This window comes from Molothrus ater, chromosome 8 (genome assembly GCF_012460135.2).
Source record: "Molothrus ater isolate BHLD 08-10-18 breed brown headed cowbird chromosome 8, BPBGC_Mater_1.1, whole genome shotgun sequence".
Classification (NCBI taxonomy): Eukaryota; Metazoa; Chordata; class Aves; order Passeriformes; family Icteridae; genus Molothrus; species Molothrus ater.
The window spans coordinates 31,870,869-31,885,293 of record NC_050485.2 but is presented as its reverse complement, the minus strand read 5'-3'; the positions used below and the strand labels follow the sequence as shown (position 1 = coordinate 31,885,293).

At 58.6% G+C, this 14,425-nt stretch overlaps 2 protein-coding genes across 2 annotated transcripts; both read right to left on the bottom strand.

The window, feature by feature from the left end:
• HMX2 (H6 family homeobox 2) lies at nt 1-2,000 on the bottom strand. Its single transcript, XM_036385858.2, has 2 exons — nt 1,552-2,000; nt 1-856 (listed from the first exon to the last, which is right to left on the bottom strand). Exons 1-2 carry the CDS (start codon nt 1,829-1,831, stop codon nt 309-311), a joined length of 828 nt encoding a protein of 275 aa, XP_036241751.1. The 5' UTR covers nt 1,832-2,000; the 3' UTR covers nt 1-308.
• A 6,762-nt stretch (nt 2,001-8,762) lies between these two features.
• On the bottom strand, nt 8,763-11,511 carry HMX3 (H6 family homeobox 3). The gene is made up of 2 exons (XM_036385197.1): nt 11,170-11,511; nt 8,763-10,925 (listed from the first exon to the last, which is right to left on the bottom strand). Exons 1-2 carry the CDS (start codon nt 11,483-11,485, stop codon nt 10,318-10,320), a joined length of 924 nt encoding a protein of 307 aa, XP_036241090.1. The 5' UTR covers nt 11,486-11,511; the 3' UTR covers nt 8,763-10,317.
• Between the last annotated feature and the right edge of the window lie 2,914 nt (nt 11,512-14,425).

The window sequence follows — 14,425 nt, the reverse complement described above, 5'->3', positions numbered from 1 at the left end:
TTTACAAACGAGGCTTAAAACTCTTTAATTTTTTTTCTTTCTTACTTTCTTTAAAAATATTTACAGATCTGAAATAACGCTTTTTTTTAATTAATTCTTTTTTTTTTTTCTTTTCGAGCGACAGGATGGCAGGAGGGGAGAGCAGGGGGTGCCCCCGGCGCCCCGGGCTCTCCGTTTGCCCGTCCCTCCCATCAGTTTCGGTGCTGTGTCCCCTCCATGGGGGCGGCCCGAGAGCCCCGCACGGAGTCCCCGCGGCGGCCCCGGCCCCGCTCCCGGTGCGGGTCCCGACGGGGCAGGGGGCGCGGGGCTCAGTAGTCGATCTTGTTGTAGAGGTTGTAGAGCGGTAAGGCCGAGAGGTTGCTGCCGGGGTAGTAGAGAGGGGCGGGGAAGGCGATGGACCGGGGCACCGGCACTCGCAGGAGGGAATTGTCTCTGAACACCAGCGGCATCCCCACCAGAGTCTGCGCCGAGGCGTGGGCCATGTTGGCCGCCTCCAGCTCGGCCGAGAGCTGTCGTTTCCACTTGTTCCTGCGGTTCTGGAACCAGGTCTTCACCTGGGTCTCGGTGAGCTGCAGGCTGGAGGCCAGGCAGGCCCGCTCCGAGCTGCTCAGGTAGCGCTTCATGTCGAAGGTGGACTCCAGCTGATAGACCTGCGAGCGGCTGAACACCGTGCGCGTCTTCTTCTTGGCGGCGCCGGCCTGCCGGTCCCCGCCGTCGCGCTGCCGCTCCCCGCAGGAAGGCGAGGAGGGTCCCAGCGGCTTTTCCTTCTCGTCCTTACAGTCCTGCTGGGGGGGCGAGAGGAAGGGCCCCCGCTCCCCGCTGCCCGCCGCCGCCGCTCCGCTCCCCTTGGCGCTGCCTGCAACAGAGCGACAGCGCGGGGGTCGCACGGCGGCCAGCACCGGGACCCCCGACGGCCGAGCCCCCCGGCCCGCAGGGAAAAAGCACCGGGGCGAGACCCCGGGCAGGCACCCGGAGCCTCTGCTCCCGGGGGGACCCACAATCGACGCCGGGGGAAGCCATCCCCTCCTGGGTATCCCTGTCCCCCTGTTGGATGGATGGATGGATGGATGGATGGATGGATGGATGGATGGATGGATGGATGGATGGATGGATGGATGGACGGACGGACAGGTGGGTGTGCGGGCCAGAGTGATAGCAGCTTGGTACCAGGCTTCCTATCCGACACGAGCCGGCAAATTTTACTTTACAGCATGGCATTTCACAGACCGTTTATTCAGAAATAATGCTTTAAAAATAAATAAATAAACACCGTTCTTCCCTCTGCCCGAGCGCTGTAATCAGAATCTAAGAAAACGAGCGTTATCAATCGCACCGCATCCCTCGGGGAAATCAACGCCGGATGGGATGGAAAAGATTTTTTTTAAAAGCCGCCCCATTTTTCCTGGAGTTCCTTCCTCCCCGCTTAACCCACGGACGGCGCAAACACCCTGTGCCCCGAGAGCAGAGCAGGTGCGGCGTGCCCACGCCTCCCTCTTCGCGAGGCCCCCGCGGCCCTTCCCGTCCGCCCCGTCCCATCCCTGCGCTACTCACCGAGACAGGTGAAGCTGAGGGGGGGCTGGTGCTTGTGGCACGCCTCGCCGGGGCCCTGAGCCTCGGGGCAGAAGCAGCCGCGGTGCTTCCAGCTCTCCTCCGGCTCCTCGTCCTCCGAGGACAGGGAGAGGGTCCGGGCGCGGGCGGACCAGGCGGGCGCTCTGTCTCCGGCTTCCCGGGGGCGCTCGGCGCTGCCGCTGCCCAGGATGGACTGGATGGTGAAACTGGAGATGGGAGCAGCCGCCGGACAGCACTTGCTCGGCTCTTCTTTGCTGCTCATCCTGGGTTCATAAGAAAGCAGAGGAGGGAAGCTGTCGCTTTAGAGGGGCTGCGCGGGAGGGGGGTGCCCCGGCAGCCTGCGGGGAGCCGTCGGTGGGGGCTGTTTCGGGGGGCGCTGGGGGCGTGCGGCGGCCGGCTCTCCCCGCGCCGAGCCAGGCGGAATGCATGCTCCTTCCCCCGCGTCCCTATTGATCTGCGGGCGGCGGGCGGCGGGGCTTCATTTGCATGGAGGTGGCCTCCGCCGCGCCAATCACGGCGGCGGCGGACACGGAAAGTTTGGAAAGCCGCGGGCTCCGGGAATGGGGAGGCACGGGGGAGTGGGGGGGGGGGGGGGAGATGCGGCGGAGCCGGAGGGGGGAACCCCCGCCGGGGACTCGCCGCCGTCCCCGGGGGCTAGGCTGACCCCGCGGCCCCGGAGGAGGGCTGCTGGCCGCCCGCCAGCCCTCCTGCCCTCCGCCTCGAGTGGGCGGCAGCGACGTGGGCTGAATGGCTCATGCCGGCCGGGGGCGGGGGTGGCGGGATAAACACCTTGTGCAAATCCGGGCATCTTTACCCTGCTCCTCATTAAACTAGGGAAAATCTGTCACGGTGTGTGTGTTGCCTACTCGGCAGCGCTGGGAAACCTTCCAGAATCCGGGATTTGCGCTGCTGTGCTGCAGCCGGTGACAAATGTCCCAAGAAATGGCTCCCGCGTTTTGATCCCAGCGCCTGGAAGCCGTGGGGAGCAGGGAGGGAGGGTACGTGCCGCTGCGTTTCCAAATAAACTTTGTCAGCACTCAGGGGCTCTTCCCCTCGGGCTGGGTATAAATCACAGCCGCCGCATCTCCTGCCCTCGGAAGGGAAACCCGCAGGAGGCAGCTGCTGTGTCCCGCCTGTCCCAAAGGGAACGCGGGGCTGAGGGCAAGGACCCCGCCAGGACCCAGCGCCTTCCTTAGCGCAGACGGAGCTGCAGCTGGGAGCCCCAGAGGCTCCCCAGGCCGCGGGTTCGGGGCCTGGAGCCCCTTTCCCCGGAGGTACCCGCTGGAGACCGAGCCCCGACGGCTGCCTGGCACCGGGAGCTGGGCCCTCCTTCCCACCGCCGTGGCATCGCCCCGGGAAGGCTCAGGAGGGAGCGCCGGTAACGGGGCCGGTGTGCAAAGCACCAACCTTGTCCCTGAATTGCCCCACGACCCCAGCCCCGGGCAGACCCTGCCGCCCTCTCTGCCTCCATTTCCCGCTGCCTCCGCTCCGCAGGGATGAACTCCCTCCCTGGGCCCTCCTCCCCTGCGGACACCCGCGTGTCCGTGGGTCGGGCTGTCCCCGAGCCCGCCGCTCCCGGCCGGGCTGCTGCAGCCCCCCTGAGGCTCCCGCGGAGGGGAGCGAGTGGGAAGCGCTGCTGCAGATGGGAAATCCTGGAGGGTTTGATCGCATCCATGTCCAGGTGCAATATCCTTGGCCTTGGCAGGGGCCGTGGCACCGGGTTTTTAACCCTGGCTTGCCCGAGCGGGGTGGGGCCGGGGTCTCTGCGAGCTCCAGCTGTCGATTCCCTCTCTACAGAAATATAGCCCCCCCTCTCCTCCAAAAATTAAAAAAAAAAAAAGAAAGAAAAATCAAATAGGGGAAAGCAAAGAATGAGATGGAAATATACAAATCAATAGAGACAAATGTCAAGACGTTTTAAAATGACATTTTCATTAACTCCGAGTCACCATATTATGTCCGGTATATTGAATAAAGTACTTATAATATAATTAGGTATAGCGAGATGACGACTGTTACCCAGACCAGCGGCATAATCTTTAACTACTTAACTACTTGATAGACTCATTAATGGACTAATTGATTAGGAAAAGTGTTCCAGCTCCTCCTCTCCCTCTGAGGGGCAGGTGCTGTCCTGTTTTACCACATTAACCTTTTCAGTGCTTTTCAACAGGGTCGCGACACATTACAAATGGTCAGCTTTAATCATGATGTCAGCTCATTAACCCGGAAAGACCCCGCACTGAAATACAATTTAAGAAATCGTCCTTCATCCCGCTCTGCCGCCCCGGCTGGCCCCGCACCCAGACCCCACACCCCTCCCGGGGCGGGGAGCGGGCCAAAAGCCGTCCGGGGGAGCTGCCCGAGCTGGGAGAGCCCCTGGGAGCTGCCATCCCTCGGATCCTGCGCGGGGACGGGCCCGGAGCAGGGAGGGAAGGCGACAGAGGGGACACCCCGCTCCTCCCGCACCCCCGACGTGACACTGCGGTGGCACCGCTGGCCTCCAGCTGCCACCCACGGCAGCTCCGTCCCTTCGAATGCCACCAGCACAGCGTGGCCCTGGCACAGCGTGGCCCTGGCACTGCCCTCCGTTCCCCACGGAGCGGGTCGAGCCCGTGGGAGCCGCACGAGTGGCGGCGGCCGGGCCGAGGGGACGCTCCGGAGTTTGGATGCTGGGCGGGCCGGGAGGGAGAAGCGCTGCGGGCAGCTCGGCCGCAGCCAGAAAACCTCCAGAGTTTCCCAAAATGAGTAAAAAAATTCTCAAAAATGAGTATTTAAGCGAAACTTGGGAAGCGGCCGCTCCGCTCGGGAGGGAGGAAAGCCAAGCGGGTTCTGCGGGATGCCGCTGTCACGAAGGGAGGAACGGCGGGGTCGGAGCGGCCCAGCCGCGCTCTCATTATCATCTGATCAAATATTCATCAGGGCAGGGGCTGCGGGCCGCGGGAAGGGTTTTGCGAGGGGGTGACCCGCAGCTGGCCGCTCCCCCCGCTCCCGCCCCGCCGCCCGTCCCGTCGGGGCAGCGATGATCAAACGCCGCGGCAAAGATAAACTTTGAAAGACAGAGCGAACGCTTAAAGTTTAGATCTCCAGATTATTACAATGCTCGATATTAAAGTGGCCCTGAGCAAGCTTTCAAAGGGAGCCTAATAAAAATTGATCTCCGCTGCTTTTGCAGCACTCGGAAAATAGGCTTGTTGAGCGGCCGTAATATCGGGAGAAGGTTCCCTCTGAAATGACAGATGAAGTCATAAACAAGTTTGATCTTGGAATCAAGCTTCGATAAATATTAAACACAGTCCCCTTTACACGTGTGGATTATGATATATGGCGCGTCCAAACTTTAAAATAAGGAAATACCAGAGAAAATGATCTCAATAAATTTTCTAAGTATAAACGTTGATTATGTTTCGATTTTCATTCAAGAGCCTCTGCTGCTCGTTTTTTGGCGCAAATGACATCTCGCAATAGGCTTTTGGGGAAAAGGGCTCCCTATTTGAAAAAGAGAGCCCTAGAGGTGTACAATTTATGTAATCTGTGGCTGGAAAATGAATCGTGTAATTTATTGGAAAACAGAAAGTCATGAAGATTGGATCAGCATAGCCTATCCAAGGCCCCCTATTCATCAAGTTCCAATTAACAACCTAACCAGAGAGCTTTAATGTGTTTCCAATCTAGTGGCCTGATAGACTCATCAATTCCTCTGGGAGAAATTAAGAAAATCGACCGCCCCTTGGCGTTGTAGTGTCATTCCTTTCTGCAACTATATGTCAAATTAAAAACACAATTAAAATTTAAACTGTTTCAATCAGAGGGTGCCCTGCAACCTATGTTTCACTTAATAGAACTTTGATGAAAATCTGATGGTTCCACTCTATCATGAAGGCGAATAGAGCTGGGGAGAGCAAGAGATTCTTTATATTTATTTAAAATATCGGAGCTCAGGAGAGCCGAGACCAGGTGACCAAACCTGAGGGAAGCGGGGGTTTCATTCCCGTCCAGCGGCCGCTTCCCACGCCCGCGGGAGTGACCGGCGGGGCCGCTCCGCGCTCCGCCTGGGCGACACGCGTGTCCCCGCGGGGGGACAGCGGCCCCTCGGCCCCTTCCAGCCCGGCGGGGAGCGGGGCCGCGGAGTTTGAAATGCGAGGCATGGCTCTGATCGAGAGGGATTGGCTGATTTGGGCGGTAAAATATGCACGAGCAGCTCGGCAGAGCCACCGAAGGCCCCGGGCGCGGGCTGCGCTCCCCGCGGTCCCCCCGCGGGATGTGGGGTGGGGGCTGCCCGCGGGATCCGCGTCCCCTTCCACTTGGTATTCATCTAAACAGCTTCAGAAGTCTCCGCTGGGCAACTCTGGAGGCTTCCCGGGGCTGTGATCCCGGGAGAGGTTTTATCTCGGCGGCCGCGCCCGGTGCGGAGCGCAGCGCAGGGAGGCTCGGGCGAGCCGCTCCCCGCACGCAGGGCACACTCACACTGCTCCCTTCCCTCCTACATAAACGTTTCCTAATTTTTTCATATTTTTGAGGGGATTCTGACCCCTCAAACCACGCTTTCGGGTAGGTGAAGGTCCGCGGGGACGGCGGCGACAGGTCCCAGTGGCCGGTCCCCAATCATATGGGAGCGGCGAGAGAATAATTTGGATGCGGGAGAACAAACCAAGGTCATGAACACCGTCGAAAGAGCGCAGGAACAATAGATTCATTTGAAACAATATTTTACAGACGTTTTACGATCAATATGAACTGAAGCATTATGCTGTACCAATCTGTTAATGCTCTTAATGGTCTTCTCATTCCGTTAGCACACTATGCCAAGTCGATAGAGTAAAGTGATTATTACAGAGACACTTGCAGCATATTTGGAAAAAAAAAAAAACCCTGAAACCCAAACCCACAGGGTTTTCCACCGCTGTTTTAAAGCGGGATTATTCCCTCGGAGCGGCTCCGCGTGTCCCCACCTCTGCCGCCCGTTCTGCACGTCGCAGACACCGACAGTAGAATCAAACATTTCCCACCGACCTGTACCAGAAAATTTGAAAACACTCGGCTAAAAAAAAAAGAAATTATCAATAATAATTAGGATTAAAAATACCAACCTCCCAACGTGGGTCGCCGGGAGCGTGCGGCTGCTGGAGGGGCCGGACCGCTCCCCACCGCAGCCCTCCGCAAGGCAAAACTCCTCTGAATCCCCAAATCTGGTGGCCGGGAAGTTTATATCTTTCCCCGCGCTGTTTGCTATACACAGCAACCCCCTATTTACTACCAAATAAAAGAAATACATGTGTGTTTCGACCACAAACAGGCGAGCTAGTTCTGTTCAGCCCTGCTCAAAACAGTGGCCGAGAAGAACCGCGTTATCTCTCGAATTGCAAACAAAGGCAGAGATTTGCCGGTCGCGGAGTTGCCAACAGCCGAGAAGATCGAAGCAACTTTCTTTGAATCGCCCCCACCTCCCCGACGGAGAGTTTTTGTTTCTGTAAAGATGATTTTCCTGATTTTCCTTCCACCACTCAAAGCGATTGCTTTCACTCCATCCTAGAGTGATGCGGGATCTCCAGAAACTTTAAGCAGGGCCAAAAGTGCGGGAGGAGGGGATGGGGGCTCCCTTGGCAGCCTGTCCCGCTCCTGTCCCGCTCCTGTCCCGCTCCTGTCCCGCTCCAGGCTGGCGCTCCCCGCCCGGGAGCGGCGCAGCGCAGCGGGGAGCGCCGGGGCTGGCGGAGCCCTCGCTCCTTCTCCTCGAAGGGAGAAACGGAACCCTTCGCTTCGCGTTTCGCTGGATCCTTGAGGGATAGGATGGAGTTTGGGGACACCTCCTGAAGGCTTGAGAAAAGCCTGAGCGGCGGGCTGGGCTCGCTGCGGATGCGAACGGAAAGGAGCATCCCGCTCCGGCCGGGCTGCGGGGAACTGCGGCGGCGGGAGAGGGGCGGCTCGGGGGGCAGCGAACCGGGCTCACCGACCCTCGGCCCACGGCCCAGCTTCACCGCCAGCTTTCACAGCATCCGCCTGCTGTCGATCCCGCCGTGTGCAAAGGCAGCGGGAGCAGAAAAGCTGGGATCTGCTTAGAATGCTTCGTTTCCTTTTTTTTTTTGTTTTGTTTTTTGCTTTTGTTTTTGATGTCCTTAATTAAAAAAAAAAATCCTGCCGAGTCCCATCAACCCCACCAAGATCATGGTTTCCCCGGGAAATGCCCCTGACAGTCCCGGGACGGGCACGGGGAGCCGCTGCCCGCTGCCCGCACCCGCGCAAAGGCCGCGCAGCGGGGCCGGGGCCGCGCTGGTTCCATCGGCTCCTTCCTCTGCTGGGAAAGGGCCAGGAGGGTCCGGAATCGTTTTCTGAGCACTGACCAGAAATAAATGAGCTTTTTTTCCTTGCCGTTTGATAACATCGTGCTGCCGCGCTGTAAAATGGAAAGACGTATTTACTATGACAACAATATTTTTAATGGGCTGCAAGCGACTTGTCCCAAAGTTGGTACTGCAAACAGCAAAGGCATCGCTCTGTTTGTAGGCGACACAGCCAGCACCGCATTTTGACCCCGAAACTCTGTTTATTTTTCATTTACGACCCATTGCCAGGGTTTTTATCCCAAACGAAAAGAAACCGCGGGATTATCTTTTCGCAAGGCTGAGTTTTATTTTGATTTCTTTGGCCCCAAAGTCCTGCCCTCGGCGCTATCAACACGTCGATTCGGCCCAATCTGCGGCAAGCGGAGGGCGATCCTATCTCCAAATAAACCCTGCCGGGCCTTCGAACACGCGTGACGGCCCCGGCCGTGGGCACAGGGCTCGGACACCCTGCGGCAGCCCCGGCGGAGGAGGGGGCGCGGGGAGGCAGGGGCAGCACCGGGGGGCGCAGGGGAAGGGGCGGCAGGAGTTCGGGGGAAGCCCTCGGCGAGGGAGGCGGCGCTCCCGTGGGCAGGGACCCCCCCGCTGCCCCCTCCCACCCCTGCGACCCCCGCTCGGGGTGAGCCGGGCACCGGCTGCCCATCCCCTTCCCTCTGCCCGTCCCCTTCCCTCTGCATCCCCGCTCCAAGGAGGGAACCCCGGCGGGATCGGCTCCGTGCCCTGCCCGCAGCCCCGGAGCTCACACGCAACCCTTGGGTTGTTTGTTTCGCTGTTTCTACATTTTCCCCTCCTACGTTGTTGTTCATTTATCTGCTTTTTTAAATTTTTTTTTTCGCCCGAAACCACACTTTAAAAATGATAAGGAACGGGTTTTATTGATTTTTTTTTTTTTTGCACCACAACATTAAGTTTATAACAATATAGGCTGTTTTAAAAATAGGACCGATCCCTAACAGAAAGCGAGAGGGCAGAGGGTACAACCGAAATTGGAAAACAAAATTTAAAATCGAACAAAGAAAAGAAACCAACCAACCCAAACCCTTGGGAAGACAGCAAACAATTGTCAGACAACAGGTGAGCAGACACTAAGACAGAGAGAGACTAGAGGTGTCCACTCCTCGCTTGATTTCTGCCTATTAAAATCCACATACTCAATGGACTTTAGAAGAAAACTGTACATCATATCAAATAAATTAAAATTACCCTAAAGTTGATTGTCCTTCACTTAAAGCGCCCAGCTCACCGAATCTCCCTTATTTATTCGCACAAGCCGGGCCGATGCTAATTCCCATGCCCTGCTCCTCTCTTCTCACTTTCCTTCGCTTTTAATTCTTTTTTATTTCATTTTGCACAACATGAAGAAACGCAACTTTACAATGCTAAAAACCCTTTCCTCACCATTCAAATAAAAGCAGTGCTTTAAGAATCGTCGTACAATATTGCACAGTTCAAAAGTACAATAATATTAATAATAATAATAATAATAATAATTAGTATTACAAAAGAAAGCAAAAGGGCACAGATTTTTCCCCCCCCCCCAGATACCGAAATTACTTTACAAGGAAAAAAACCCGAAACAACCCGACAACTAGGAAAACAAGAATTATAAACAAGAATTAAAAATGTCTAAGTAAACGATAATAAATAAGGGTCACTCAAAGCGTGTGAGTGTATTTAACCGTTCACTTTGAGGCTGTATTTCTTGCTCGTGAAAGTCTCATGGCAGAAACCGAAAGGTACAAAACGTGGGCAAGCAAAGAGGCAAAGGTCTGCTTAAATGAAAAGCCGTGGTCGATGAAGTTTGAGTCACGACAGGATCAGGAGCCTGAACAATTATTTGGAGGCAGAAGGAGAGATCCGAAAGGAACAGAAACTCAGCTTCCCGTTAGCGTTTGGCAAATCTCGAGGAGTGGCCTGGGACCATTCGTTTTATTTTATTACTATCCTTTTTTCCCCCACTTTTTTATTTTTTCTTTTTTTTTTTCTTTTTCTTTCTTTCTTTTTTTTTTTTTTTTTTACAAAAATAAAACTAAAGCCACAGAGAGAGAGAGAGAGAGAGAGACCATCGCGGTTTTCATCCACGTTTACAAAAGGTGTGACAGCTCCAGGGTTCTCTACAAGTCCCTGCTTTCATTTTCCTCATTTTCGTTTCCCTCCCCCCACACATTTTTATTTCCATTTTTTTTCTTTTTTGATTTTTTTTTTTTTTTTGCTTTTTTTTGTTTTCCTCCTAAATTTCCGCGACTTTCCTCCTACCACCACCCGCCGAGGGGTCCCCCCAGCCCCGCACTCGTGTCCCCCGCGCTCCGCAGACGCGGGCCGGGTGCCTCGCACGGGGGGCTGCAGTACTTACAAGCGGCCGGGTGCCTTGCGCGCCTCTCCGCGCCCCTCCGCGCAGCGGCGGCCGGGCTCAGACGGGCCGCAGCAGCGGCACGGAGGTGACCACGGGGTGCGAGTAATAGACGGGGTGAGGGAAGGTGAGCAGGGGCTGCGTGCCGGGGGCTCCGCCGCCCCCCGCGCCCCCCTCCGCGCCCGAGTTCTCGTGGTAGAGGATGGGGACGCGCACGATGCGCTGCGCGGCCGCGTGGCTCAGGTTGGCCGCCTCCAGCTCGGCCGCCAGCTGCCGCTTCCACTTGTTGCGGCGGTTCTGGAACCAAATCTTCACCTGGGTCTCTGTCAGGTGCAGCGAGGCGGCCAGGCCGGCGCGCTCGGAGCTGCTCAGGTAGCGCTTCATGTCGAAGGTGGACTCCAGCTGGAAGACCTGCGAGCGGCTGAACACCGTGCGCGTCTTCTTCTTGCGGCACGGCTTCTTCTCGGGGCTCTCCTCCCGCTTCTTCCAGTCCTCCGCGCCTCCCTCCTTCTTCGCCTCCTCCGAGTCGCTCTCCTCCAGGACGATCTCGTCGGGGCTCTTGGAGTCCAGCTCCTTCTGCTCCCCCTCCGCCTTCAGCAGCGGCTCCGGGGAGTCCCGGTCGGTGCCCGAGGCGGGGGACGAGTCCCTCAGCAGGGATTTCTCTGCGGCTGGATGGGGAAGGACGAAGCGGGGCGTGAAGAGGGGGGACATGAGGGACACAAAGAGACACCTTCACCCGCCCAGGCCCCGCGTCCCGTCGGGGGGAACGGGACGAGCCGGCCGGATCCCCGCGCCGCCCCAGCGCCGGCTTTACCCCCCGCCCGCCCCGCCGCCCCCGGGCCCCGCGGCCGCCGCTCCGCCGGGGAGGGACGGAGGGAAGGAAGGAGCGATGGAAGTTGTGGGGAGCGGTACCTTCCGTGCGGGGCAGGTGGGCTCCGGCCGGCGTCAGGGCGTAGGGGTACCACCAGGTCTGGGCGCGCTCCAGGCAGTGGGCGCTCAGGGCGAAGCGCGGCGCCGGGATCTCGAAGCGGGGAAAGGCGAGGTCGCCCACCTGCGAGAGGGCGAAGCCGGCGCCGTCCACCGCCGCCTTGCCCGAGGGGGCGAACAGCGCCCGCGGCTGCTTGGGGGGCGCCTTGGGGGGGCCGCCGTTGAGCAGGTTCTTGATGTAGAAGGACTCCTTGGGGGGAGGCGGAGGGGCGCTGGGTGGCTCCTGCCCGGTCTCCGGCATCCTCCGCTGCCCGCCCGGCTCCTGGCCGCCGCTGGCCCCGCAGCCCGCGCCCGGCGCGCAGGTGGCGGCTCCCGGCGGCGCGGGGGACAGGCGCGGCGGGGCGGCGTGGGAGCGCGGCGGCGGGGCCGGCCGGGGGCCCCTGGCATGGGGGGGCGGCAGGGCGGGGGGCCGGGGGGACCCGCGCAGCCCGCGGCACCGGGGCGCTGCTGCGGGCAGGCGGAGAGCCGGGGTCGTCGCTGCCGCCGCCGCCGCCGCCGCCGCCGCTGCTGCTGCGTCAACCTGACGCCGGATGCTAATGATGAAATCAAAATGTCATCCCCGTTCCGCGCGGGGAGCACGCGGCGATTGGGCACGCACAAAGGCGAATGGGATCAGGCGGCAGGCGGCGGGAGGAGAGGGCTCCGCGCAGCCCCGGCTCGCAGCCGCCGCGGCCCCGGCCCCCCCGCCCGACGCGCCGCCGTGCCCGGAGGCGGCGACCGCCCGCCCGCCCGTCCGTCCGTCCGTCCGTCCGTGGCGTTTACGGAGTCCAATTAGGCAGCGAGCGGGGCCGGGCCGGCGGCACAAAGGGAGCGGCTCGGCGGAGCGCGGCGGGAGCGGCGGCAGGCGAATGGCACGGGCCGCGCCGCTCCTGCCTCAAAACCGCCCCCGCCCCGCCGCGCCGCCCCCCGCGCCCCCGCCCCGCGCCGCCGGGAACAAAAGCCGCCCGCGGCCGAGGGGGGGGAGCGGGCCGGGCCGGGCCCCGCCGGGAGAGCGGGCACCGGGCAGCCTCTGGCTGCGCTGCGCTCCGTTCCGCTCCGTTCCGCCGCGGGGCAGAAACGACTCGGCGGCCGGCTGCGGGGCGGGGGCTGCGGGGCGGCGGGAGAGCTCTGCCCCGACGGGGCCGGTGCCCTCCGCACCGCGGGCAGCCCTGCCGCTTCCTCGGGGCCGCCGGGACACGTCGAGCCCGCGGCGGAGGGGCGACAACGGGCGCGACCCGAGCCCGCCGCTCGTGGGATCAGGGCACAAGCGGCGGGATTCGTTCCTGCCCTGCTCCTGGGCTTCGAGCTCCGGGCGCTCCTGGGATTCGGTTATGGGGCGCTCCCGGGATCGATCCCTCCCGCTCTCGGAATCCGAACATGGTGCTTCTAGGATCCGTCCGTGCCGCTCTGCATGTTCGGGCACGGGGCAATCCCGGGATCCATCCCTGCCCCGTTCCCGGGATCCATCCCTGCCCCGTTCCCAGTTCCATTCCTGCTCCCAGTTCCATTCCTGCCCTGTTCCCAGATTCATCCCCGCTGTTCCCGGTTCCATCCCTGCCCCATTCCTGGTTCCATCCCTGCCCCGTTCCCAGTCCCGGTCCCGTCCCCGCCGCTCCCGGGGTCCGGGCGCAGGGCGCCCCCTGGCGGGCCCGGAGCGCTCCCCGCACCGTCCGGGACACGGGGAAACGGCGGCTCCTGGGGCCCTGGGAGCGGCCACGGGAGCTCCGGTAGGGCCGGAATGCCGAGCACTGCCCGCCCGTAGCCGGGGAGAGGGAAGGCAGGAAGGAAGGAAGGAAGGAAGGAAGGAAGGCAGGAAGGAAGGAAGGAAGGAAGGAAGGAAGGAAGGAAGGAAGGAAGGAAGGAAGGAAGGAAGGCAGGAAGGAAGGCAGGAAGGAAGGCAGGAAGGAAGGCAGGAAGGAAGGCAGGAAGGAAGGCAGGAAGGAAGGAAGGAAGGAAGGAAGGAAGGAAGGAAGGAAGGAAGGAAGGAAGGAAGGAAGGAAGGAAGGAAGGAAGGAAGGAAGGAAGGAAGGAAGGAAGGAAGGAAGGAAGGAAGGAAGGAAGGAAGGAAGGAAGGAAGGAAGGAAGGAAGGAAGGATCCATCTAACCGTTTGGAATACCTTTGAGCATGCACTGCACAAATCTGCCCTGGCACACGCAGAGCTCTGGACTTGGATGTGCTCACATGTGCATAGGGGTCAACAATCTCTACTTCTAAACATTTAAATGCCTTGATCAAATCTACCTGATTTTTCTTGCTACTTCGTTTTAGAGACACCCACTTGGCAATTTGAAGAGAAACATTTTTTAATCTGAATCAAACTGCCCAGGAGTCTTTCCTCCTCCTGAGCACTTGGGGTTATAAATAGAGGGAGAATTTGTACAGAACCAGTCACACAACATTTTTGGCTGCAACAGACGTGGTGTTTCATGTACCTTCCACACATCTTGGGGATGGGGGTCTCAGCAATTAAGAGTTTGCAGAAATATTCTGCAACCATATTCTGCAGTTATTAACAACTGTTTCTTCTTCCTGCTCTCGTTAACAGCTTAAAGCACCTGGCAAAGAAAAGGTCGTTGGGAATTTTCCAAAGAAATGCCGTTTCTCTGGGAATATCCCTCAACTCTGGGGTAAAATGTACAGAGGAAAAAAAAAAACAGACAGACAGAAAATAGTTTCTGTTCAGAAAACAGCCAATAACCCCCTAACTCAGGCTCCTGCCTGAGACCTGGGCTAAAGCTCTGGGCTAAATGTGTGCAGCTCTTACATGAAAAGCCAAAGGTGAAAAGTTCTTATAGAAGACCCCAGTGCATTTCTCCATCTCAGTGAAGATTTTATTTAGATATGAGTCACCAAAATAATTCTGTACTGAAGCTCCTACTCTTTTCCATCCATCTTTCACTGCTTTGGTAATTATGAGGTCCTAATCCCTTTGGAGTCCCTCAGGGCAAACAATTCACGGTAGAAAGCCAAGCAAGGACAAGAAATCAAACCAGCCTCTGGTTAACTTAAAAGAAATTCCCACTTTGCAATTCTTTACTACAAAACAAACAAACAAAACCCTGCAGTGTTCTAAAAGAGCATTTTTCTATCTCTGTTATTTAAGGTCCATAGATTTCTCGTTTATCTATGTATTTTATTTATTCCCCCTCCCCAGCAATATCTGGATGTTAAAGACTGGTATTGACCATTCCCCCCTTGCCC

Excerpts from the sequence above, each read along its gene's own strand:
- HMX3 (XM_036385197.1), bottom strand. The coding sequence starts at position 11,485 with ATGCCGGAGACCGGGCAGGAGCCACCCAGCGCCCCTCCGCCTCCCCCC. Across the intron at positions 10,926-11,169 it reads CCACCTGCCCCGCACGGAAG|CCGCAGAGAAATCCCTGCTG; the intron begins GTACCGCTCCCC and ends TTCCCCATCCAG.
- HMX2 (XM_036385858.2), bottom strand. The coding sequence starts at position 1,831 with ATGAGCAGCAAAGAAGAGCCGAGCAAGTGCTGTCCGGCGGCTGCTCCC. Across the intron at positions 857-1,551 it reads CCTCAGCTTCACCTGTCTCG|GCAGCGCCAAGGGGAGCGGA; the intron begins GTGAGTAGCGCA and ends GCTCTGTTGCAG.